The 20446-nt window shown below is 35.7% G+C and overlaps 1 protein-coding gene across 5 annotated transcripts in view; it reads left to right on the top strand.

Moving 5' to 3' along the window:
- AFTPH (aftiphilin) overlaps window positions 1-19059 on the top strand; it is a 69993-nt gene extending 50934 nt beyond the window's left edge. For 3 of the 5 annotated variants that reach the window (XM_043917658.1, XM_043917656.1, XM_043917659.1), the window contains 4 exons: window positions 4964-5024; window positions 6547-6630; window positions 10642-10765; window positions 17924-19059. In XM_043917658.1, coding sequence (XP_043773593.1) covers window positions 4964-5024; window positions 6547-6630; window positions 10642-10765; window positions 17924-18071 — 417 coding nt within the window. In that variant the 3' untranslated portion in view covers window positions 18072-19059. The remainder of the gene's footprint in view (window positions 1-4963; window positions 5025-6546; window positions 6631-10641; window positions 10766-17923) is intronic. The other 2 variants (XM_043917660.1, XR_006343478.1) reach the window with 2 other exon arrangements.
- The last annotated feature ends 1387 nt before the right edge of the window (window positions 19060-20446 follow it).

Raw genomic sequence — 20446 nt, 5'->3', positions numbered from 1 at the left:
CTGAAGCAGCAGAAAGTTGCTTACAGCTGGTACATTGTGTGATCACTATTACTGACACATAAATCTGGTAAGTGCTGAATTTTCACAAAAAGAAAACATTACATTTATACCAGCTCTTTAAGTCTGCCATTATGTGTTTTTCCTGAAGCTTGCAAAAATTTTATAAAGTTATAAAATTTAGGTGTGTTATTACATCAGTAACTATTGTTTTAAGAGTTTGAATAAAGCTGTTAAGTTGAAAATGATACAGCCTTTAACAAAATATTGTATGGATTAAGAAAAAAAGAAGGCTTTCTTACCCTTCTTATCCTTTACTTCTCTGGTACATTTAAGCACAAATCATATTTCAGTCAAATATATTTAATATTAAAAATATATTTAATATTAAAGCCTTTCCTCTCACTTTTTTCCTGGGAGAACATAGCCACTTTGGTTTGCTTGCTTTTTTGACATCGAGTTAACAACTGACTCAATGCAGGTTAAAATTCTTAATGAACATTACCATTTCTAAAATATATTCTTGCTGTGTTTGTCATTTCTTAACCTTAAATATCATCACTAATTATGTCTAACACAAAAATGCATGTTTGGACACCCTTTCCCAAGATGTGTTCCACTGAACACTAATCCCCAGAATTGCTTCACTAAAGAAGGGTTCCATAGTGAAGTGAGTTTGGGAAATATTTCATATCGAACCCTAAACAACCCTTGGAGGTTCACAACACATACATTAAGGACTCTGAAAAATCCTGCAATGAATAACCCTATTTAATTTTATTTCATTTCTCAAATTTACTTGGCCATAGAACCCTTTTCTGTAGGGATAAGGGAAGAAGAATTTATAACACCTGTAGAACTAGTGTTTTGAAGAACATACTTTGGCAAATGATTTTGTAAAGCAGGGTCCTGCCTTTTCAGGTGTGTTTCAAGAAACATGTAATATTATTGCTGTGTACCACTGTGGTTTATACTTGAGCTTAGCTTCATCGTCCCTCTGAAACCAGTTTATTACTGTCACTAAATTCATGGGCATGGAGACCTAATGCATAAAATGCCTGGCCTTATTGATTGGGCAACAGGCAAGGTGCCTTGGGCAAAATGTCTCAGTAGGCCGAGTCTGTCCTTAGCTCTCTTCCTTTCATTGGATGTTTATTGCCCTCTGGCTATCAGCTGTTCTCACGGGCCTGCCATGTCTGTGCAGATTCCAGAATTACAGCACCTTCTCACTTCTGCCTCAGTCAGCATTCTTATTCCTACAATGCTAGGTGTCAGGAAAGTAATTTGAGTACTGCCTGGTATGTTTTCTGGAAATGGAGCTGCTGTTAATTTGAGCCACTTGTTACTTTTCCTTGCCGCCTCCTCTCCTCCATCCAGCCACTTCCATGTATCACAACCCCATAAGCTATTACTTATTTTATTAGTTAGCTATCACCTGTCATTTTTGCCTAGTCATACCTCTATATAATTTAATTATAGACTTGATTAAAAGTCTTGATAACCTAATAAAAAGCATGTGTGTTAATTTAATGGAACATTTTTAGTAGAAATCAACATGTATTAATTTGATGGTGGTTAGTTGCAGCTGCACAAGGATTCAGCTGCTGCCATCTCTGTACAAACATATAGACCCCTAAGTACTTGTAATCAAAGGACTGTCTCCCTAGTTATAGGCAAGTATGGGAATTTTCAGCGACATTGAAGCATATCTAACTTTTTTGCTAGAAGATGGAACTTGGTCTCTTGTTACTTACATTTTTTAAAAGCTCTTTTTAATCAAGTACTGCCTTTTATTCTGTTTCACGTACACATTTCTCTTTTTTAAAAATACACATCAATATTGAATTAACAAGTTTATTCTATACTTTTTATGGTATTTTTGTGATCCTCATTGGCTTTAGTTTTTAAAGGCTTTGGAAAACCAATGAAAACAGTATTTCCCAATAGAAGTTCAAAGTTATTTCTGAATTGACTTGAGCCTGTGTAGGTCTGCTTTCTAACATTCAAACAGAAGATTTCAGCATGCATATCAGAATTTTGTGCTAAGATGCCTGATCTCCATCACTAAATTGCATGATCTTTGCTTGGCTCCATACTTTTGATTAAGGTTAAAATACTCAACAAACACCTGAAATGCATTCTAAAGGTTCTCCATTTAAGGTGTATTTCTTACCACTCTTCCTTGGCACACAATGTATTTATTATTTTTCACATAACATTTTGGCTGTTTAGTCTTCCTCCTAATGATAATTTTCGGGTGAAACAACCATAAACGTTAGTGCTAGAAGCTTAGCAAAATGTGTCTACAAAGACCTGTTCAATACCTGAACTTTTTTCCCAAAAAAGCGTGTGGCAAACCTTCCTTTTATGTTTTGGCATCCTTGAACAGTGACTTTCAAACTTAGCATAGTGGCATAATTCTCACTATGACTGCATGTTTTTTGATCTGTCTTTTCTATTTCAGTTTGGTACCCACTAAGTTTTTATCTTTTCTTTCAAATGAGTTTGTACTCATCAGTCTTGTTGCCATTACATCTCTTGTTTAGAAATTCAGTATTTTACTGATATCTGTTAATGTGGGTTTTTTTTTTAAAAAGATAATTTTACATGAAAAAAAAAACTACAGATAAAAAGCATGTAGTGATACTTTTTGTTGTTGTTGACATCTTTTTTCACTGAATTTCAAGGTCACACCAATCACAGTGCCATACTGATTCCCTCTTAGTAAGGTTAGGATGTTAACCATACTTTATTCACTGCCAAGTGGAGTCAGTTCTCTGGCTAGCAGTTATCCACCTGGTTACCACCATCAAATTTCCTCTCTCAGGCTACTTACTGTTGCCATTTCAGTTGTGAATCAGAATCTTAGAAAAAAGAAAAAAATGGCAGTCTAGCACTGTACTTGTTTTACAATTAGAAAACATATTTGGAAAGACTAAGTAATTTACCTAAAATCACATGTCAGTGCTGTACTTAGGACTAGAACCAAAGTCTCCTGTCTCTAACCTTTTTTTCCCCCTCTTTTTATTGTGAACTTGTCTCCTTTCGTCTCTGCGGTAATCATTCATGCCACATAAAGTTGTTTTTAAATGTTCCATTCCAGTGCTTTCTCTTTGAGTTGCCTGCTTGTCAGTGCCATTAGTTAACCTGTAATTATTTAGGTATCTGTTTTTCATCTGTCTCAATTCCACTAAATTTTGATTCATGATTTAGTACCTCATTATTATAATATTGGTTGTGTCTTCAAAATGCCATACATGTCTGTAAAAAGTAAAATTCCAGAAAATCATTGAAATATTTCAAAACATCCAGGTACTTGACATCGTTTAGATAAAACATGTTAATGAAAGAGCTTTGCTTCGCTTTACCCAGAAATTTTGTTATTACATAAATCTGAGTTTTGTCCATCCTAGTTCTAAAGGTTTTCCTGATTGAGAAGTAGAACAAGTTGATTCTGTTGGAATACCTAGAGCTTTTTGTTTGTTTTTGAGATCAGCTAAAGAAGATCTTTTATAAATATTATTTATCAGTCTTGCAGGTATGTTATGAACTAGATTTTCACCAGGATTTTTAAAACTTTTATTTGAAACAATTATAGATTTACAGGAAATTGCAAAGATCATACAGAAGAGGTGCCTTGTATCTTCACCAATTTTCCCCACAGTCACATTTTACATAGTTATAGAGTAATATCAAAACCAAGAATATGACATTTGCTCAATATGCGTGTATAGTTCTGTTTAATTTTTTCATGTGACCACCACCACAGTCAAGATACAGCATTCCATCTCCCTCATCAACCCCCCATTCCACCTCTCTCTAATCCTGGCTGCCACTATTAGCAGTATTTTATTTTGTTTATATCTCCAGGCCTGACTTGATATGGGGGAGACCAAATGCTGATAGTAACATGCCCATCATTGATTATCAAAGCAATTGTATTATAATATCATGGGGTTATTAGACTTTCAAACTTAGCCAATTCACGTTCCTTTCCTACAGGGAACAGTGTCTTTGTCTACAGAGAAAAAATGATTAAAGTTTTAATAAGTGCCTACCTTACAGTGAGCAAAAGAGAAAAAAAAGATGATAACATGTTGATAGTAAGAGTCTAGTAAAAGGTTATTTCAATAAGTGTTGCCAACACCACTCCCAAAATAAAAGAAGAAAATGAAGAAAATGTATTTTTTTTCCCCCTGTCAGGAATATTCTTAAAATAAAGCATGGGTCATTTTCAAAATGTTTTGTACTACCTTCCATCTTATATTTATCATTGCTTATTTTATCCTTATGTGTTTGGCAGTTAACAGAGTTTTTAAACATAGAATATTCAAATGAGTTCTGAGTATACTTTTCAGTACATTATTTTAAAAATTCTAATACTGATTATAAGTAATTTCTAAATTAGAGAAGGTTATGTTTTTTTTTTAATTGTATATATATATAAGGAAACCAAATAAATTAACATCCATGTTTATACAGCTAGTTTCTTAGTCCTTAATAACCCAGCTTGCCTCCAATTCAGTATGCTACCTTCTCTCTTGCCTTGTATTCTCTATTAACAAATTGTAAGTGGCTAATCATTTAAAATAAAATAGATCACTCTTTAGTGAAAAAAGATCAGTGAGGTTTTCAAGCCAGTAGTTTAAATTGTGAATGGAGAACAGATTGAAATCTTGATATAGAATCAGTCTATAAACTTCTGTTTGAAAATGTAAGATAATTCCATTTCTCAGATACACCATTTTTAATGTCAACAAGCTGTACTGTTTATAAATTTTGCAATTTCAGTTTGTGTTAATATTTGTAGATAACCTCCTGAAATTGTAAATTATCCCAACTTTGTCTTTAGGTATTTTATTGCCTAATGATCTTGCTATAATAGTGTTTTGTTCTGTTTTTAAGGATTCTTTATGTTGCTACAGCCTATACTGATTAATTTTGATTTTTTGGTTTTCAACTCTAGGAGTCTCTACCACCCGTCCAGTTTGACTGGAGTAGCAGTGGCCTTACTAACCCTTTAGATGGTACGTCTCTCCGTAGAGCCTCTAGCGCCAGAGCTAGAGTTAAGAAAGCTACAAAGTTCAGACAGACTTCTCTCTGCTGATTTCCATTTTTGTTTGAACATAACTTCTTATCTTTGGAAATTCAGGCTTTCTTTCTGAATAGTAATTGCTCAAGAAACCAGCTGTTACTATTATTAACAGTATTAATGTCCATATATAAGTAGTAGTAACCAGATAAAATTTTAGTTTCATCTTAAGTCAAAGATAAGCGTCTTTATTTCTCACAAATATTTAGGTAGTTTAAATAACATTTTAGGTAGACCAATTTATTTGAAATTTTTTTCTGTAGTTTTAGTTTATGGAATTTTCTTGGATGCCAAGTCTTGTGTCTAGAGGCTGCTTTAAAGCACAAAGCACAATTATTTAACCAAAAACAATGTGCAAATAGATCCATATTTATTGACTCAAAGTAGTTTTCAGACTTAATAATATTTTATAGAGCACTTGTATGCAAATGAGAAATGAGTGATTTTCATGCTCCTTTTCTAAAACTTATCTCAAAATACTAGTAGGTAGTTCCAGAAATAATTGGTTTCTCCTATGACTTTAAAAGAAAATCCTGAGAAAGGATTAACTTATTCTAATAAGGTGGGGTCTTTTAATAACACAAAATACTAGGTTTCCTGTGTGTTGATATCACAAGTTTTAATCGGACTCTAAAGTACAATTATTCTTACTGCTTATACTTCATAAGTTGTCTGAGCCATGGTCTGAAACACCTGTTACTCTTATCAGCTCTGCCTTAGAGTGGGGGATCCTAGGGTATCTGGAAAGCATCCAATTGAATAACAGTGCTGAAGGAAAGCCTGGATGCACCTTTTGCTGTTGTCTGGTGTCCTATTCAGTCAAATCATCGTGCTTTTTATTAACAAAAAACTTCTTTAAAAATGTATACTATTTCTGATTACTGTTTCAGAGTTAAAGGGGAACAGTACAGCTTGAGGTTGCACATCAGGGTAGGGCAGTTATGACATTTCTATTACCTTATTTTATTTTAAACTAAGTTAATGTATTGGTGCGTGTCCTGAAACTGACAACTTTGTCACTTTTAAAACCATTCATTAGAAACCAACACTACTAACATAAAAGATTGATTTGGGCATGAACAGTGATTTAATGTTGAGTTGAGATTAAAGTATTGTTTCCCTTTAACGGGTACACTTTCCCCCTTGGTCTTTCTGGTATGGCTTCAAGTTTCAATTGAAAGAACTGAACTCCTAACTAAAACCTTACAAAGTGTTAAATTATTTACATTGTACATGAGAAAATGTACATTAAATTAAACTGTTACTTTAGAAATGTCCTTAGCAATGAAAAACTAATACTGTACACATTGTTTTAATGTTGATTTTAAAATGTGTAATGACTACTAATTATAACCTGCATGTTCAAGTGTGTGTCTTACCCCTTTTTACACATAACCCCTCATCCCTTGGCTTACCTTCTGTGTGGCTGCCTACCAACACGGTCACTGAATTTCAAGCTAGTGGAGGTTCCACTCTTCTGAACCTTGATTTCTTTGGGCCCGTGGATGACAGTAGCTCTAGCAGCAGCACCACAATCCCAGGTCAGCAGAGTGTTAAAACCACAATTCTAGTATATTTACTAAAAGCATGACCACATCACTTGACTTTCCTATAAACAAGGAAACAAATAGATTATATTCTCTGTAATGTCTTTCTAATACTTTTCTTTCATCTATCTACTGTTATTTTCTAGTATCTGACTATAACAAGTGACTTATGTGAAAAATGTATTTTAAGGAAAGGTTTGTCAGAGTGTAATAGTCAGAGCTGAAAGTAGTTTCTAGATACAAAACAGCCCTTATGTTCTTTACATAGTTAAAGGCAGGGTTTTTTCCCCCCTGTAAATAGAAAATGTGATTTTTTTTTTTAAGAGAATGTGATCTTTTATATGCTTATTTTTTAAAGCATATTCTACAGAGCCATTTGAAAAAATGCAAATTTAGATATATAGGAATATTTTAGTATACAGTGACATGATAGTGTCTGTGATAATAGAACCTTTACAGATTCTAGTGTTAAATTAGTTATTTATTAGTGCTGCTAAATGTATAATTAGGTTCCAAAATGTTGGAGTCTAGCACTTAGTTATATAGCCCCACATAGAATTATTACTGTTTTTATGTAGCTCTTGAATAGAAAGCTTACTGTTAGTTTTTCATGGAGGGGAAAAAAAAATGTTAAAGGTGATAGCAGAAAATAATTGCTGTGAGATACTAAAAGCTAGAAATTAAAAACTTATCAGAGTACCTGTTAATGTTCAGCCTGGCAAAAGTTCAGTTCATTGACCCAAGGACTAATGTACTTTGTCATTGTCGAACTGAATAAAAAATTAAAATATAATGGCATTTTTATGTTTATATTGTATTTAATATGATTTTAATGATTCTCTGTCATCCCTGCTTGTGCTCTGGTAGTCACGCCTTTTGATCACCAGACGGCTATTACAGTGCCCTGTAGATGCTGATGCCCAGAATGCATAGTGACGGTCCCTCTCAGTCCCTACTAGGATCAGGTAGATAGCCAGCCTGGTTCCTGAGAATTTGCTGGTTTTGTTCTATTCAACTAGATAACCCTGCCACCCACTTCTAGCAGTTCAGGAGCTATAATGGAAAATGGGGGAGGCTAAGAGAATAATCAGCTAAGGGTGAGGCTGGGACCCAGGATACCCATCTCCAAGCCTGGTTATGGAAATCTGATTGTATTATAAGGATGTTCCAAGGCCGTTTTGTAGAATGACTGGATTCCTCAAATCTAATCCCTTGGTTATCATTTTCATTGTTTCCAAGATTTAACAAGCACATAAGAAACTAATCTGTGTCTGGTTTTAACTTCCATATGGTATTTCACTATTTAAATTACTTCTAAATACATGTGAGCTATGGAATGACCTGGATGAGTAGTTTTTAATACTTAATGGGGGTGGGGGAACCAAAAAACTTACGTATCAGTTTCCTTATTACTATAATCCCAAGAATGAAGTCAGTTCAGTTCAGTTGCTCAGTCGTGTCCTGACTCTTTGCGACCCCATGAACCGCAGCATGCCAGGCCTCCCTGTCCATCACCAACCAAGCTCCTATTTTTAATTTGCTCTCAGCTTTGTTTTGTCATGAACTGTATGGTAACTTAAATGAGGTCACTATTTTTGGATGCCTGAAAACCTGGTTTAGATTTAACTTTTGGTTACATGTCAAACTCAGTTAAAAGTCATCCATAAGAGCACAAATAATCTGACCAAATAAAGAAGTACAGAAATGACCTGATAACCAGGTTCAGTATACATACACAGCTTGGAGAAGAGCAAGCAGTTTCTGAGGTTTAGAGCTGTAATGGAAGTGAAATTAGCATGGTCGATTGTGATCCTTACTTCAGAACCTCTTAAATATTTTTGTTCCATTTTTTCATCAATATGCTGTAGCCTCTGTGTAAACCTGATTACTATAAATATGCTTTGACTTGTTTTATTGCTACTGGGTTTTGTTAAAACTTACCATCAAGCTGTAGGTGTAAACACTTCCCTGAGTATTCCATTTCACCACTTGCTTGCACTTTTTCTGACTTGTTTCTGGGAAAGTCATTTTGTCTTAGCTTGCAGTTATTTATTTTGTGTTTGAGACTTAGGAGGTTGGCATAGAACTTGGTTGGCTAGTTTTATTTCTGTAACTGAACTATGCCTCATTAAGGTTCTGTTTTAAAAAAAAAAAAGAATCTTTTCCATTAAAAAAAATTTGCTCTCTAGTTTTTTGTGTAGAGTAGTTATCTTGGTTTTGAAAAATATAAAATAAAGCCATAGTACTTTTTTTTGGTGATAATGGTTTTGGAGGGCTGGGGGAGGTTGATTTGGGTTTTGTTTTGTTGTTGTTGTTTTTTTTCAATCTCCCACTTTCCTATTTGACAGCCAAGTGGCCAGTATTTTACAAACCCAACTAAATTTTCACTAGCACTTTCCTGTTGCCAGTCAGATTGCAGTTGTTTATTCTGCATTATGCATTCACCATCTACCTAAATTTTGTGGTTACTTGGAATAGAACCTTTCACAGTAGAGGAAGGAGGTGCTTTGGGTTCATCTGGTCCTGCTTTACAAGCATCTGTAAATTTTTGCATTTTAGCTGCATATTTATGCTTATTATAGAAATAGAAAGGGGCTTTTAAATTATATTTTGAAACTGTACCTTAATGAACTATTAAGAACTTGGGAGAGTCAACATTTTCTATAGCCTTCCTCTCTTGTTGGACATGGTAACTGTGAAAGCCGCTTTTGCTGGTATAATTTCTGTAAACATCTGAGATCTGTGTTTACATCTGCTAGTCAGCTACAAAGTTGGTTCATAGAAAGCAGTTCCTGATTTTCTTCTTAACCTTGAAATACCCTAAAAGGAGATAACTTGTGAGCATCAATATATGACTCTTTTATATATAACTTTATCTGCTGATCTTAAGACTTTTTAAAGAAATGATAAGTAGAAATTGATGGAACTATAAGACATTTGTACTTAAAATCTGCTTTTCTATTCAAAACTACTGAATTTGCTGAATCCAAAGAAAGGGTAGAATTAAAAAATTTTTGTCTGATTGTCTTTATTTTCCTAAGCTTAGCATGAGTTGAAAATACTTGTTACTTGTTTTTTGTAGTCATCATATTTTATATAAATTAATATTCAAGGAAGTTTAAAAATATGTATGTGTATTTTAATGAAGTCAGACAGGAAGGATTTTACTAGACTTCTACAATAAATCTAATCCTAATGAACTCAGCTTCATTTTGAATTTTTCCAAGAAGATATTTGAACTGTTAGCCACTAGATTCAGCCGTGAAACTTTAGGAGTGTAATTAACCCTTGAGACGATGTTCATTTTGTTCAAAAGTAGTGCTTTTATTCACTTTTTCTGAAAATATTTTACCTCCCCACTTCTTACCTAAAGAAGAACATTGTGGTATATAACTTTTCTTTAGTAATAATTTAATTCTTTGGATAATATTTCATGTCCTCAGATAGTCAGAATGTATTTAAATTAACCAAATCATTTAGTGTATGTGAGACTTTACATTAACTTCCAAATTTGGGGGTATGAGTGAAAATATGGAGGAAAAATGGTCATGGAGATAAGGGAAAATAGAGGTTCAAAAACTGAGGTTAAATCAGTCCGTTTAAAAATTGAGGTGTCATATTGTGTAACAAATCATTGTGCATTCTATTTGTAAAACATTGTTAACTTTCGTATCACAGACAAATCCAGGGCTTAGGGAGTTTCCTGTAGCAGACAGTTTTTTTTTTAGAAGTATTTGAATGATATCTGCTACATAAATGTTAGATTAATTAAGGCTATATTTATACCCAAGTGGAATTTTAAAAGTATTTTACTACTTTATAAAAACTCTGAAAAGTGGAATTTATAATTTAAAAAGTAAATACAGTGTTACAGTGTTCTAAAGACATGTTGTACTTATAAAGACTCAGATGTTTACAGAATAATTGTCTTTTGCATCTTGGATTGTGGCTAATTGAGTGAGCTATTGCAGCGCACCATCACTGACTATCATTTTATACTATAAGGTGTGGATCCAGAGTTGTATGAATTAACAACTTCTAAGCTGGAAATCTCCACCTCAAGCCTCAAAGTGACTGATGCATTCGCGAGACTCATGTCCACAGTAGAGAAGACAAGCACATCTACCAGGTAAAAGCTAGTGTTCATTACACCTTAATTTTGAATTCTGTGTTTGAACAAAGTGCCCAGATGGGAAACCCTATGAGTTGGTAGTATTTCAATATATTGTATTAAAATTCACTTTACATTTATATAAATGCAATGGATGCCCAATTCCAGAAAATAGTATCAAGTTATGTTTAATTATGAATTTACTGGAGCAGAGCTATTTCATGAGAGACTGGAAAGGGCTGACAGATGTGGTCTTTTTCTCTTTCCCTATGCCTATACCCAACTTTGTAACAAAAGAGTCTGATTAAAGAATTGAGATCATAAAACCACTGCAGAAATGCTCCCCTTTTCTTTCCTGACTACTGAGGTGATCATCTTTGGGGTCCCAGTTTGACAATCCCAGAGTCATGTAAGCTAATCCTTTCACCTCCAGGCTAAGAGAGATGGGCACAGCCACTGTTTTGTTTTCTGAATATTTGCTGATATGTGGCACCTTTGATTTAGGTCCTGAAGCCTTGTTTTTAACAAGCCTTCTGGGATCCCCTTAGGTTCATGACCTTTAGAAGCAGTTTTCTCAGATACCAGGAATGTCATGGGGGCTTGTGTGTAGGATTCAAAAAACCTTTAGTTTTACATAATTAAGCTCTGGAATAACCCACTGCTTTGACATGCTAGCCATAAAATAAGGCAGTTTCTAATAAGGTAATCATTGTAAAGGAATGGTTATGAAGGAAATCTCTACTGCAAGAGCAAATACCAGTGTTGATTGGCATGCCAACTCTGCTGTCCCAAATCTGTGATTCATTGACATTTTAAAATAAAAATATTTTGACCCTTCTTGCAGTCCAGTGATTGAGACTCCACACTTCCAAGGTGAGGGGGTGGGGTGCGGGTTCAGTCCCTATTTGAGGATCTAAGATCCCACATGCTGCATGGTGTGGCCAAGAAAAAAAAAGTGGAAATACTGACCTTTGCCCAGTTAGGCAGAGATATTATAGCGCTTTCTCCTGGGTAAATACATTCCATTCACATGTCAAATTCAGATTTATCTTTTAAATCAATTCTTCTGTAGAAAAACATCCATTTAAAAACTAACTTTTTTCTTTGTGAATAATAAAAATAAACCTGTCTTAAAACTTTGGCTTGAATTTTTCACATGGCCTTTTAAACTGTATTGTGTGCTGAAGTATCCATTCAATAGCTATTATTATTAATACACTTAATGTTCATAATTAAGAAAATCCATTATTATATGTTTTATAAGCAAGGCTGCCCTGAACTCTTCTCAGGAATGGGTTTATAGTCTGCCCATTCTTGCTTAGCCACAGATTCTCTCCCTCATTCTCGTCGCCCATTTCTTTGTTGTAATATTACCTGGCACAGTTAAGCCTCCTATCAAGCTAGTGTGGATTTTTTGCTTGCTTTCTAATTTTTTCTCTTTCCAAATAAATTGTATTTTCAACTTAATGTTCTTCTTACTCAAATTTCTCATCCATTTTTTCTATATATGTTAACTAAAGGCTAATGACTTTAAAAACAAGCAAAAAAGTGATGCTTTTTTTTTTTTTAATCATTTGGGCTTTCTCCTGCTGTTTATTGTACAGCCTTTTCTAAGGGCAGTCCTAGTGTTTCCTCACGTTTTTCCCTCTGCAGTCTCACTGAGTGAACTATAGGAATGTTGAAAGTCTCTGTGGTGAGAATTCATTGTTTGTGCCATTAGGAGGAGCTCTAAGCCACGTAGTTAACTTGCTTGCTCTCCTAACTTTTCAACTCACCCTTGAAACATTCTGTACACTGAGGCACTCTTCCACTCTTCCAACTTAAATAACTTTTAAGTTATTTTCATTGTTTTCTCTTATTCTGTACTGTTATGGGATGAACTGAAACTATAGTGTGCATCTTAGGGTTAGTGTTGTAACTGAATTGGTCACTAATACCTGTCCAGCTTCACATTTAAAACACAATGAATTGAAAGGAAAAGAAGTTGCCACCTTTGAATTTTCTGTTTTGAGGAATTAACTATTCGAAAATGGTGGGAAGTGCAAAATATTCACAGGTCTTACAATTAGAAGTTAATACTGTAAAATGTCCCCATGAGTGAATCTCAGTTGTACAGGGAAGAGAGAGGGTGGTGACATAGTTTCAACAGAATTTTTTGTGTCTTTGTTATTTTTAGGTTTTGTTTCATTTTTTGTTTTTGATTAAAACAAAATTTGAAGTGTACACCCCAGCAAAATCTTGGCTTTTGTCAGTACACAGAAGACACAGTGAAAAAGCATTGAGGAACTGTAGTGTGAGGAAGGGTTAAGAAACAATGGTCTAGGTAGAGGAAATTTGCCATATAGCAAACAACATTCCATACTCTTTTCCAAATGCCTTTGCATATGTAAGAGAAAATATGTGTGCTCTTCTCTTTCTAAACATAGGTTGTGAAAGTGACTTACTTTTTAAAGAAATGCAAGGTCTCAGTTTAAAATAGTTCCATCTTCTAGCTTACCTTTTCTAATACAGAGAAAAACTACTTCCTAATCCTAATCAGTGTGTAGCAGCTAGTTAATAGCCACAGACTTTTAGCTGAAGCTTATATAAGCCAAAGGACTAGTTTTCAAAAGGCATACGTGGTTTTTTGTTCTTTTTTTTTTTTTTACATTTTAATTGACATATATTCACATTCCATGAAATTTCACCCTTCTCAAGTATACGATTCAGTAGCTTTTAGTGTATTTGCAAGGTTGTGTAACCATTGTTGTTGTTGAGTCACTCAGTCGTGTCCAACTCTTTGCAACCCCATGGACTGCATACACCAGGCTTTCCTATCCTTCACCGTCTCGTGGAGTTTGCTGAAACTTGTGTCCATTGAGTCGGTGATGCCATCCAACCATCCTGTCCTCTATCATCCCCTTCTCCTCCTGACGTCAATCTTTCCCAGCATCAAGGTCTTTTCCAGTGAGTCGGCTCTTCACATCAGGTGGCCAAAGTACTGCAGCTTCAGCCTCAGTATCAGTCCTTCCAGTGAATATTCAGGATTGATTTCCATTAGGATTGACTGGTTTAATATCCTTGTATGTAGACCAAGGGACTCTCAAGAGTCTTCTCCAGTGCCACAGTTCAAAAGCATCAATTCTTCAGTGCTCAGCCTTCTTTATGGTCCAACTCTCACATCCGTACATGACTCCTGGAAAAACCGTAGCTTGGACTAGACGGATGATCAGCATAGTAATATCTCTGGTTTTTAATACATTGTCTAGGTTTGTCATAGCTTTTCTTCCAAAGAGCAAGCGTCTTTTAATTTCATGGCTCCAGTCACCATCTGCAGTGATTCTGGAGCCCAAGAAAATTAAGTCTGTCACTGTGCAACCATTACCATCTAATTCCAGAACATTTATATCATCCCTAAAAGAAAGCCCATCCCTATTAACAGTCACTCCCTATATTCTACTTTTTCTAGCTCCTGGCAGCATTATGCCTTCTATGTCTATGGATTTTCATATTCTGGTTATTTCATACTAATGGAATAATACATTATATAGCCTTTTGTGTGTGACTTCTTTCAGTTAGCATAATATTTTCAAGCTAGCCATATTGTTGCGTGTTTTGGTACTTTCCATTCCTTTTTATGGCTGCCTAGTAGTCCATTGTATGGCTGTACCACATTTTGCTTATCCATTAATCAATTAATGTACATTTGAGTTGTGTTCACTTTTTGATTGTTTTAAGTAGTGCTGCCATGAACATTCATGTACAAGTTTTTGTGTGGACAAATGCTTTCAGTTTTCTTGTGGGTGGAACCACAGTGTTACATGGTCATGCTACACTTAATTTTTTGAAGAACTACCAAACTGTTTTCCAAAGCAGTGGCCCCGTTTTACATTCCCACTAATAATGTTTGAGAGTTCCAATGTCTCTGCATTCTCACAAGGCTTGTTATTATCTGACTTTTTGGTCATAACCATGCCAGTGGTATGAAGCGACATCTCATTGTCATTTTGATTCACATTTCCCTGATGGCCAGTGAAATTGAACATTTTTTTAGGTGCTTGTTGAATAGTTGTATCTCTTCTTTAAGAATATTTTTGTTGTTGTAAGATTTCTTCTGGATACTTGACCTTTATCAGATATGATTTGCAAATGTTTTATCTCATTCTGTAGGCTGTTTTTTCACTTCCTTGGTTAGTGTCCTATGAAACACAAAAGTTTCTTAATTTGAGGAAGCCCTGTATATATATTTATATACGTATATGTGTATTTCATTGCTTATACCTTAGATGCCATATCTAAGAAACCACTGCCTACCTCAAGGTCAGGAAGTGTTGCACTAAGTTTTCTCGTGTTTCATAATTTCAACTCTTGCATTTAGTTCTTTGATCCATTTTGAATTAATTTTTGAATATGATGTAAGGTAGGGATCCAACTTCATTCTTTTGCACATGGATACCAGTGCAAAAGATACATATCTACCAGTGATAGTTGTTGAAAAGACTGTTCTTTCCCAGTTTCTCTCTTGTTGAAAATCAGTTTAACCATAATTGTATGGGTCTATTTCTAGACTCTTAATTGCACTGCATTGGCCAAAAAGATAAATCTTAACTTGGGAGAGTATAAATCAAAAAGAGGTCATTGCCTTTGCCTCTTGGGGAAAGGCCATGATGTAACATTTTATTTTCAAATTCTCAAGCATTTTCTTCTTTCTTATATTGTAAGAAAACTAGAGCACATCAATTCCTTAGTGACTACAGATAAGTGCACAAAATATGAACTATGTAAACTTTCTCTTATTTTTAAATTCAACTTCAGATAGCCTTCAAGTAGTGCCTCTGAAAGAAGGCAGTTGGTAGAAACTCTAGAATAATCTTTACCAACCATTCCTTGGGTGAAAACTTCTTTGCTCTCCTTCCCCACACCCCAGCTGCACTCCACAAATGAGGAAGTGCATTTAGGTGAGATTTTACTTGTTACTGTTTTTAATAACTTTTTATCTTTACAAAAGCAGTAAGAATAGAAAGAAAATACAGACAAATGTTTTTAATTAAAGTGTCACATTCTAACCAGTCAGATCACTGTAACTCCCTAGTTCAATTCTTTGAGATCTTTATTTTTGCAAATATACACATATAGTTGTTGTTTTAACCAAAAATGAGATTTTATAGTCTATGCAAATTGAGCCTACTCTTGTAGTCAGTGGTCTCCATCTGTCGATTTCAGTAAATTTTCATTTCATCTAACAGTCGGGCTATATGTATTCAAATTCCCAACAGTGTCCTTTCTCTCTGCTTTCTTCAGATCAATATCTAGTCTAGGACTTTTGTACTTAACCGTTAGGACTAGGTCACTTTTAACCTAGTATATACACCTCTATCCCTTCTGTTGGCTTCTCAGTGTAACAACACTCGCTGGTTGAAAAGGTCAGTCTATGTGTCCTACAGAACGTCCCAACTTCTGGATTTGTCTATTTGCTTCCTTCAAGTAGTTTTCAAATGTTTCTCCATTTCCCTTATTTCCTATCAGCTGGATATTCTATCTAAAGGGTTGATGGATTCAGGTAAAACATTTTGGCTGGAAGACATCATAGGTGCTGTGTCACATCAGAAGACACAATGTCATTTTGATCCCATCGTGAGTGATACTGAAATTGACTACTGGTGAGAGGCTGCCCTTTCCCATGGAGCCTTCCAGCTGTTCACTCTGAGACTAAAAAGTGCCCCAGACTCTCTGGTTTTATTTTGGAATAATGCAGATAGTCAGTTTCCCATCCACCTCATAGTTTTTCTGATTTAAGTGCCATTAAAAATGTAGATTTTAATCAGAAGAATTTTGGAGTGTTACTCTATTCTTCTGAGAAACCCTAGAACTGAGATTGATCTGCTGATGGTTTCAGTGTGCCTGAAGCTGACCTTCATATTGGAGGACTTCAGTCCTAAAAGTCTGATGTTTGGCTTTTTCAGTTCTGTAAACTATTTTTATTTCAGCCTGAACTCAAATGTGATTACAACAGAAAAGTCCAGGTATTAAATAAAGGCCTGCATCTATCTTCCTTTCTTGTTTCATCTCCTGACTTCCTTCACCTCATCCTAAGGACAAAGAAAAATTTTAGGTGGAAGAAATAACTTGTGTCCCACCTAGTAGAGTACCATAAAAGAGAATTGAGCCTTGTAGAGTCAACAGTTTTAAATGAACTTTGATCGAAAATTAATATCACTATGACTGCAGCTATTCTTTCAGTGTGTTTAACAGCCTAGAAAAAATCAAGGTTGAGTTACAGTCCTGTGCTCAGTGTGAGCCACAGTTGAGACTCGGTTGGCATTTTCTGGAGTGCACTGAGGGACCCAGGTCAGCAGGAGCTCTTCCTCTCTGTCCTGGGTTCCACACGGCTCATTTCTTATATTAGGGGCATTTCATCTACAGGACCCATCAGATTTCGAGACTCCCCTCTCCCTGAGTCCTTCCTGCCTGGGTGCATTCTCGGCCTCAGCAACTGGCCCTAGTGCTGCAGACTTTGGACCAACCATCTGTATCCCAGTGGGGCAGAGGCTCGGTGTTTTTGAGCTGAGGGCTTTCTGTCCTGGAATTCCCCTTTGGGGTTGAAGAAAGCCCAAGATGAAAATTACTTAATGAGGGCTTGTGCCAGACATACTTTATGTTGAGGTAACTGGTAGTTTCTCAGTGGGGAGGGGGAAATCTAAGCAGGCGGAGTTTTACTAGGGCTTCAGCTTTATATTTCTGCTTGGTAACTTTTTCTTTTCTTTGGCTGCACTGCACAGCATGCAGGATGTTAGTTCCCCAGCCAGGAGCAAACCTGTGCCCCCCTGCAGTGGACGCTCAGAGTCCCTAACCACTGGGCCACCAGGGAAGTCCCTAAGTAGAATTTTAAAAGTACGCTTGGGTAGATTCTTCTAACCTTAAGCAGAGCTGTGAGCTGTACACGGGTACATGTGAATGTCTCCATGGACATGCCTAACTGTAATGAACATACATAAATTCGGTGTGAGTTTTCAGAAGAGATTTCACCTCAGGCACAGAAAGCACTTAACCCCAAGGTATGACAAGGTTCAGGGACTGGCGGAGGAAAAGGTACTCAGGTCCCCACAGGTTGCTGTCTGCTTTGAGAGTGGATTTTCTCCCATTTGGCCTATAGCTAGAGTCACTTTAAGACACTTGTTTTTTTTCATTTGTCAACAGGAAACCAAAAAGAGAAGAGCACCTGAGTGAAGAAGCCATCAAGGTGATCGCCAGCCTTCCTGACCTAACGTTCATGCATGCCAAGGTGTTGATGTTCCCGACCACCTTGACACCTTCCACAAGCTCCCAAGAGAAGGCAGATGAATAAGTGATGTGAATTGGACAGTTTCAATTGCTTTTCCTTCCTTCCAGCCTTTCCCTACCATCAAAAGCATACCTGCTCTAATTAAAAAAAAAAATTAAAAGTTCAGCTGATTTGTTGGTAAGCCGCACTAGAAAGGTATACATAGTAATGTATATTTATTTACATACTGAAGTCATAAATTTATATTAGAAACAAATGTAAATAATCGGGGTGAACATTTTTGAAGATTTATTCTTTTTGTGTTGCTGGGGTGTATACATTTATGTCTTTGTGAAATACACTGGTGGTGTCCTTCTTACACAACTTTTGAAATAAAAAATGAAAATTAAAAACTCGAATCTCCACTGTCTATGAAATCCCCTTCAGTCTTTTCAGATTTCATTGAATGTCCCATTAATTTTTCATATTGTATATTGAATTACTTTTGCTATCACAAATATGCTCCAAGTCCCTGTTTAACTTTTTTTTTTTTTTTAATTTTATGTGTGGTGGGTTTGTTTCAGGTCTGGCTTTTGTTACCATTTTTGTGCTCTTTTTTAATCTTTCCAATCTGGCCTATTGCTGTTTGACCTTTTGCAAGGTACTTGCATTGATTGGTCTTTTGTTACAGGGTATGGATCATTGTCAGAACTTGATTGAAGGGGTTTAAAGAGATTGTGTCTGTTTTAAATCAGTTTGGTTTGGAGAAGGACCAAATTACATGAATGTCTTACAATGAAATTTACTTGTTACTGATCTTTTTGTTCTATTGTACCACTATTTTTTGAGGATTTTGCACAGTGTAAAATGACATAATCATAGATTGCTATGGTTTAGGCTGTATATACAGTAAAAACTATGGGTTTTAAATGTTCGGGGAAATTCCTATGGAAAAAAGAAAGACATGTAGAAGAACCTCTAACAAGGTTAATGTGCATGCCTAAGGTCTTCTGAGATTTCAGTGTGTAAATTTCCTTTTAGCTTACACAAAAATAAAATAATTTAAAAGAAATTTAGTTTGGTGTCTGTACTTTGGTATCTGAGGGAAAACGTAATGAATTTGGACATTAAGTTTTATTTCATATTAATGTGTTTCAATCCAGAGAAAATCATTTGGTAGGGCTTTCACTTTATTAAAACCAAGAAGAATTAGATTCTCACCCATAAGAATTTGAAACAGCCCTTTAAATAGCTGAGCTGTTTTTATGTAGAACATGAGATCATACAAGAAATTTCCATGATTCATTATAATGTATCTTTGTCAGAATTGGTGACGTTAAATAGGGATGTATAGGGAATTTTTTTTCTTCCCAAGAAAATATATGCATGAAACTAAGGTGAGCAGAAAATTTATTAAAAGCACTTTTAAAATATTGTTACTAGATTAGATGTTGCTTTAGCAAAGTCACATGACCCATTTCATTAGAAGCAGGCAATCAGCCCGACAGTAGTCCACCTCATCGGCTATGGGAATGTTCCGTTGGAACTCTTCTGTACCTCTGTCATTGACAGGGATGCCTGTGTTGCCAGGTTATTACACGGGCCATTGCAACAGTTGCTGGAGTGTAATTTAAGTAAGGCCTGAAGCAACGGTGCTTATCCAGTCCATCTCCTGCCATTTCCCCAAACTCTTTTTTTTTTTTTTTCAGAGAAAGCTTTCCTTCAGAATAATCACAAGTCATCAGTGCCCAGTGGACCTTCTGAATGGAAAGATAAACGTATTCCTCAGCAGACCTTTACTTGTTTCAGTAAACTGAAGCTGAAGGGCTGCTTGTACAGTCCATTACAACTAAAGTATAATGGTAGCCTTCATCAGCCTAAGTTCAGAGCCCATTGATTAGCTGTGATACCATGAGAAAGTTAACTTCTCTGAGCCATAGTTCCACCATCTTTAAAAATGGGAATGATGTCACCTATCTGTGGGGTTGATGTATTAAATAATAAATGTAAAACATCTATCACATGAGGAAACCATCAATAAATGATAGAGCATAGTTCACAAAATCTATAAAGGCCCCTGGAGTCCCAGTAGATTCAAGAAGCAGTCACAGGAAACAGGATCACTTAAGTTACTGTGCTATAATTTAAAAGTGATCAAGTGGACAGTTCTCAAGAAAGTGCCCCTGCTTTAATGACACACAAAGTAAATAATCGGTCTTAAACTCAACTTTTCAATAAGCCACATTTCCTTTTCGTGTGTCATACTGGCCTTTGATGTTTTAGTCACAACAGGTACATTAACACTTGGTTGTCATAGGTTAAGGTCAGGGGTCTAGTCCTGAGGACCAAAAGTCTTAGCTTTTCAGCTTTCTGTTTTCCAGCTTTTCAGCTCAGCTTTGCACCAGATCAAGGCTTGAATTACACCGGAAAGCAATAAATAGCAGGGCTGGTGCGGGAAA

This window comes from Cervus elaphus, chromosome 11 (assembly GCF_910594005.1).
Source record: "Cervus elaphus chromosome 11, mCerEla1.1, whole genome shotgun sequence".
NCBI lineage: Eukaryota > Metazoa > Chordata > Mammalia > Artiodactyla > Cervidae > Cervus > Cervus elaphus.
This window is presented reverse-complemented; position numbering and strand designations above follow the sequence as displayed.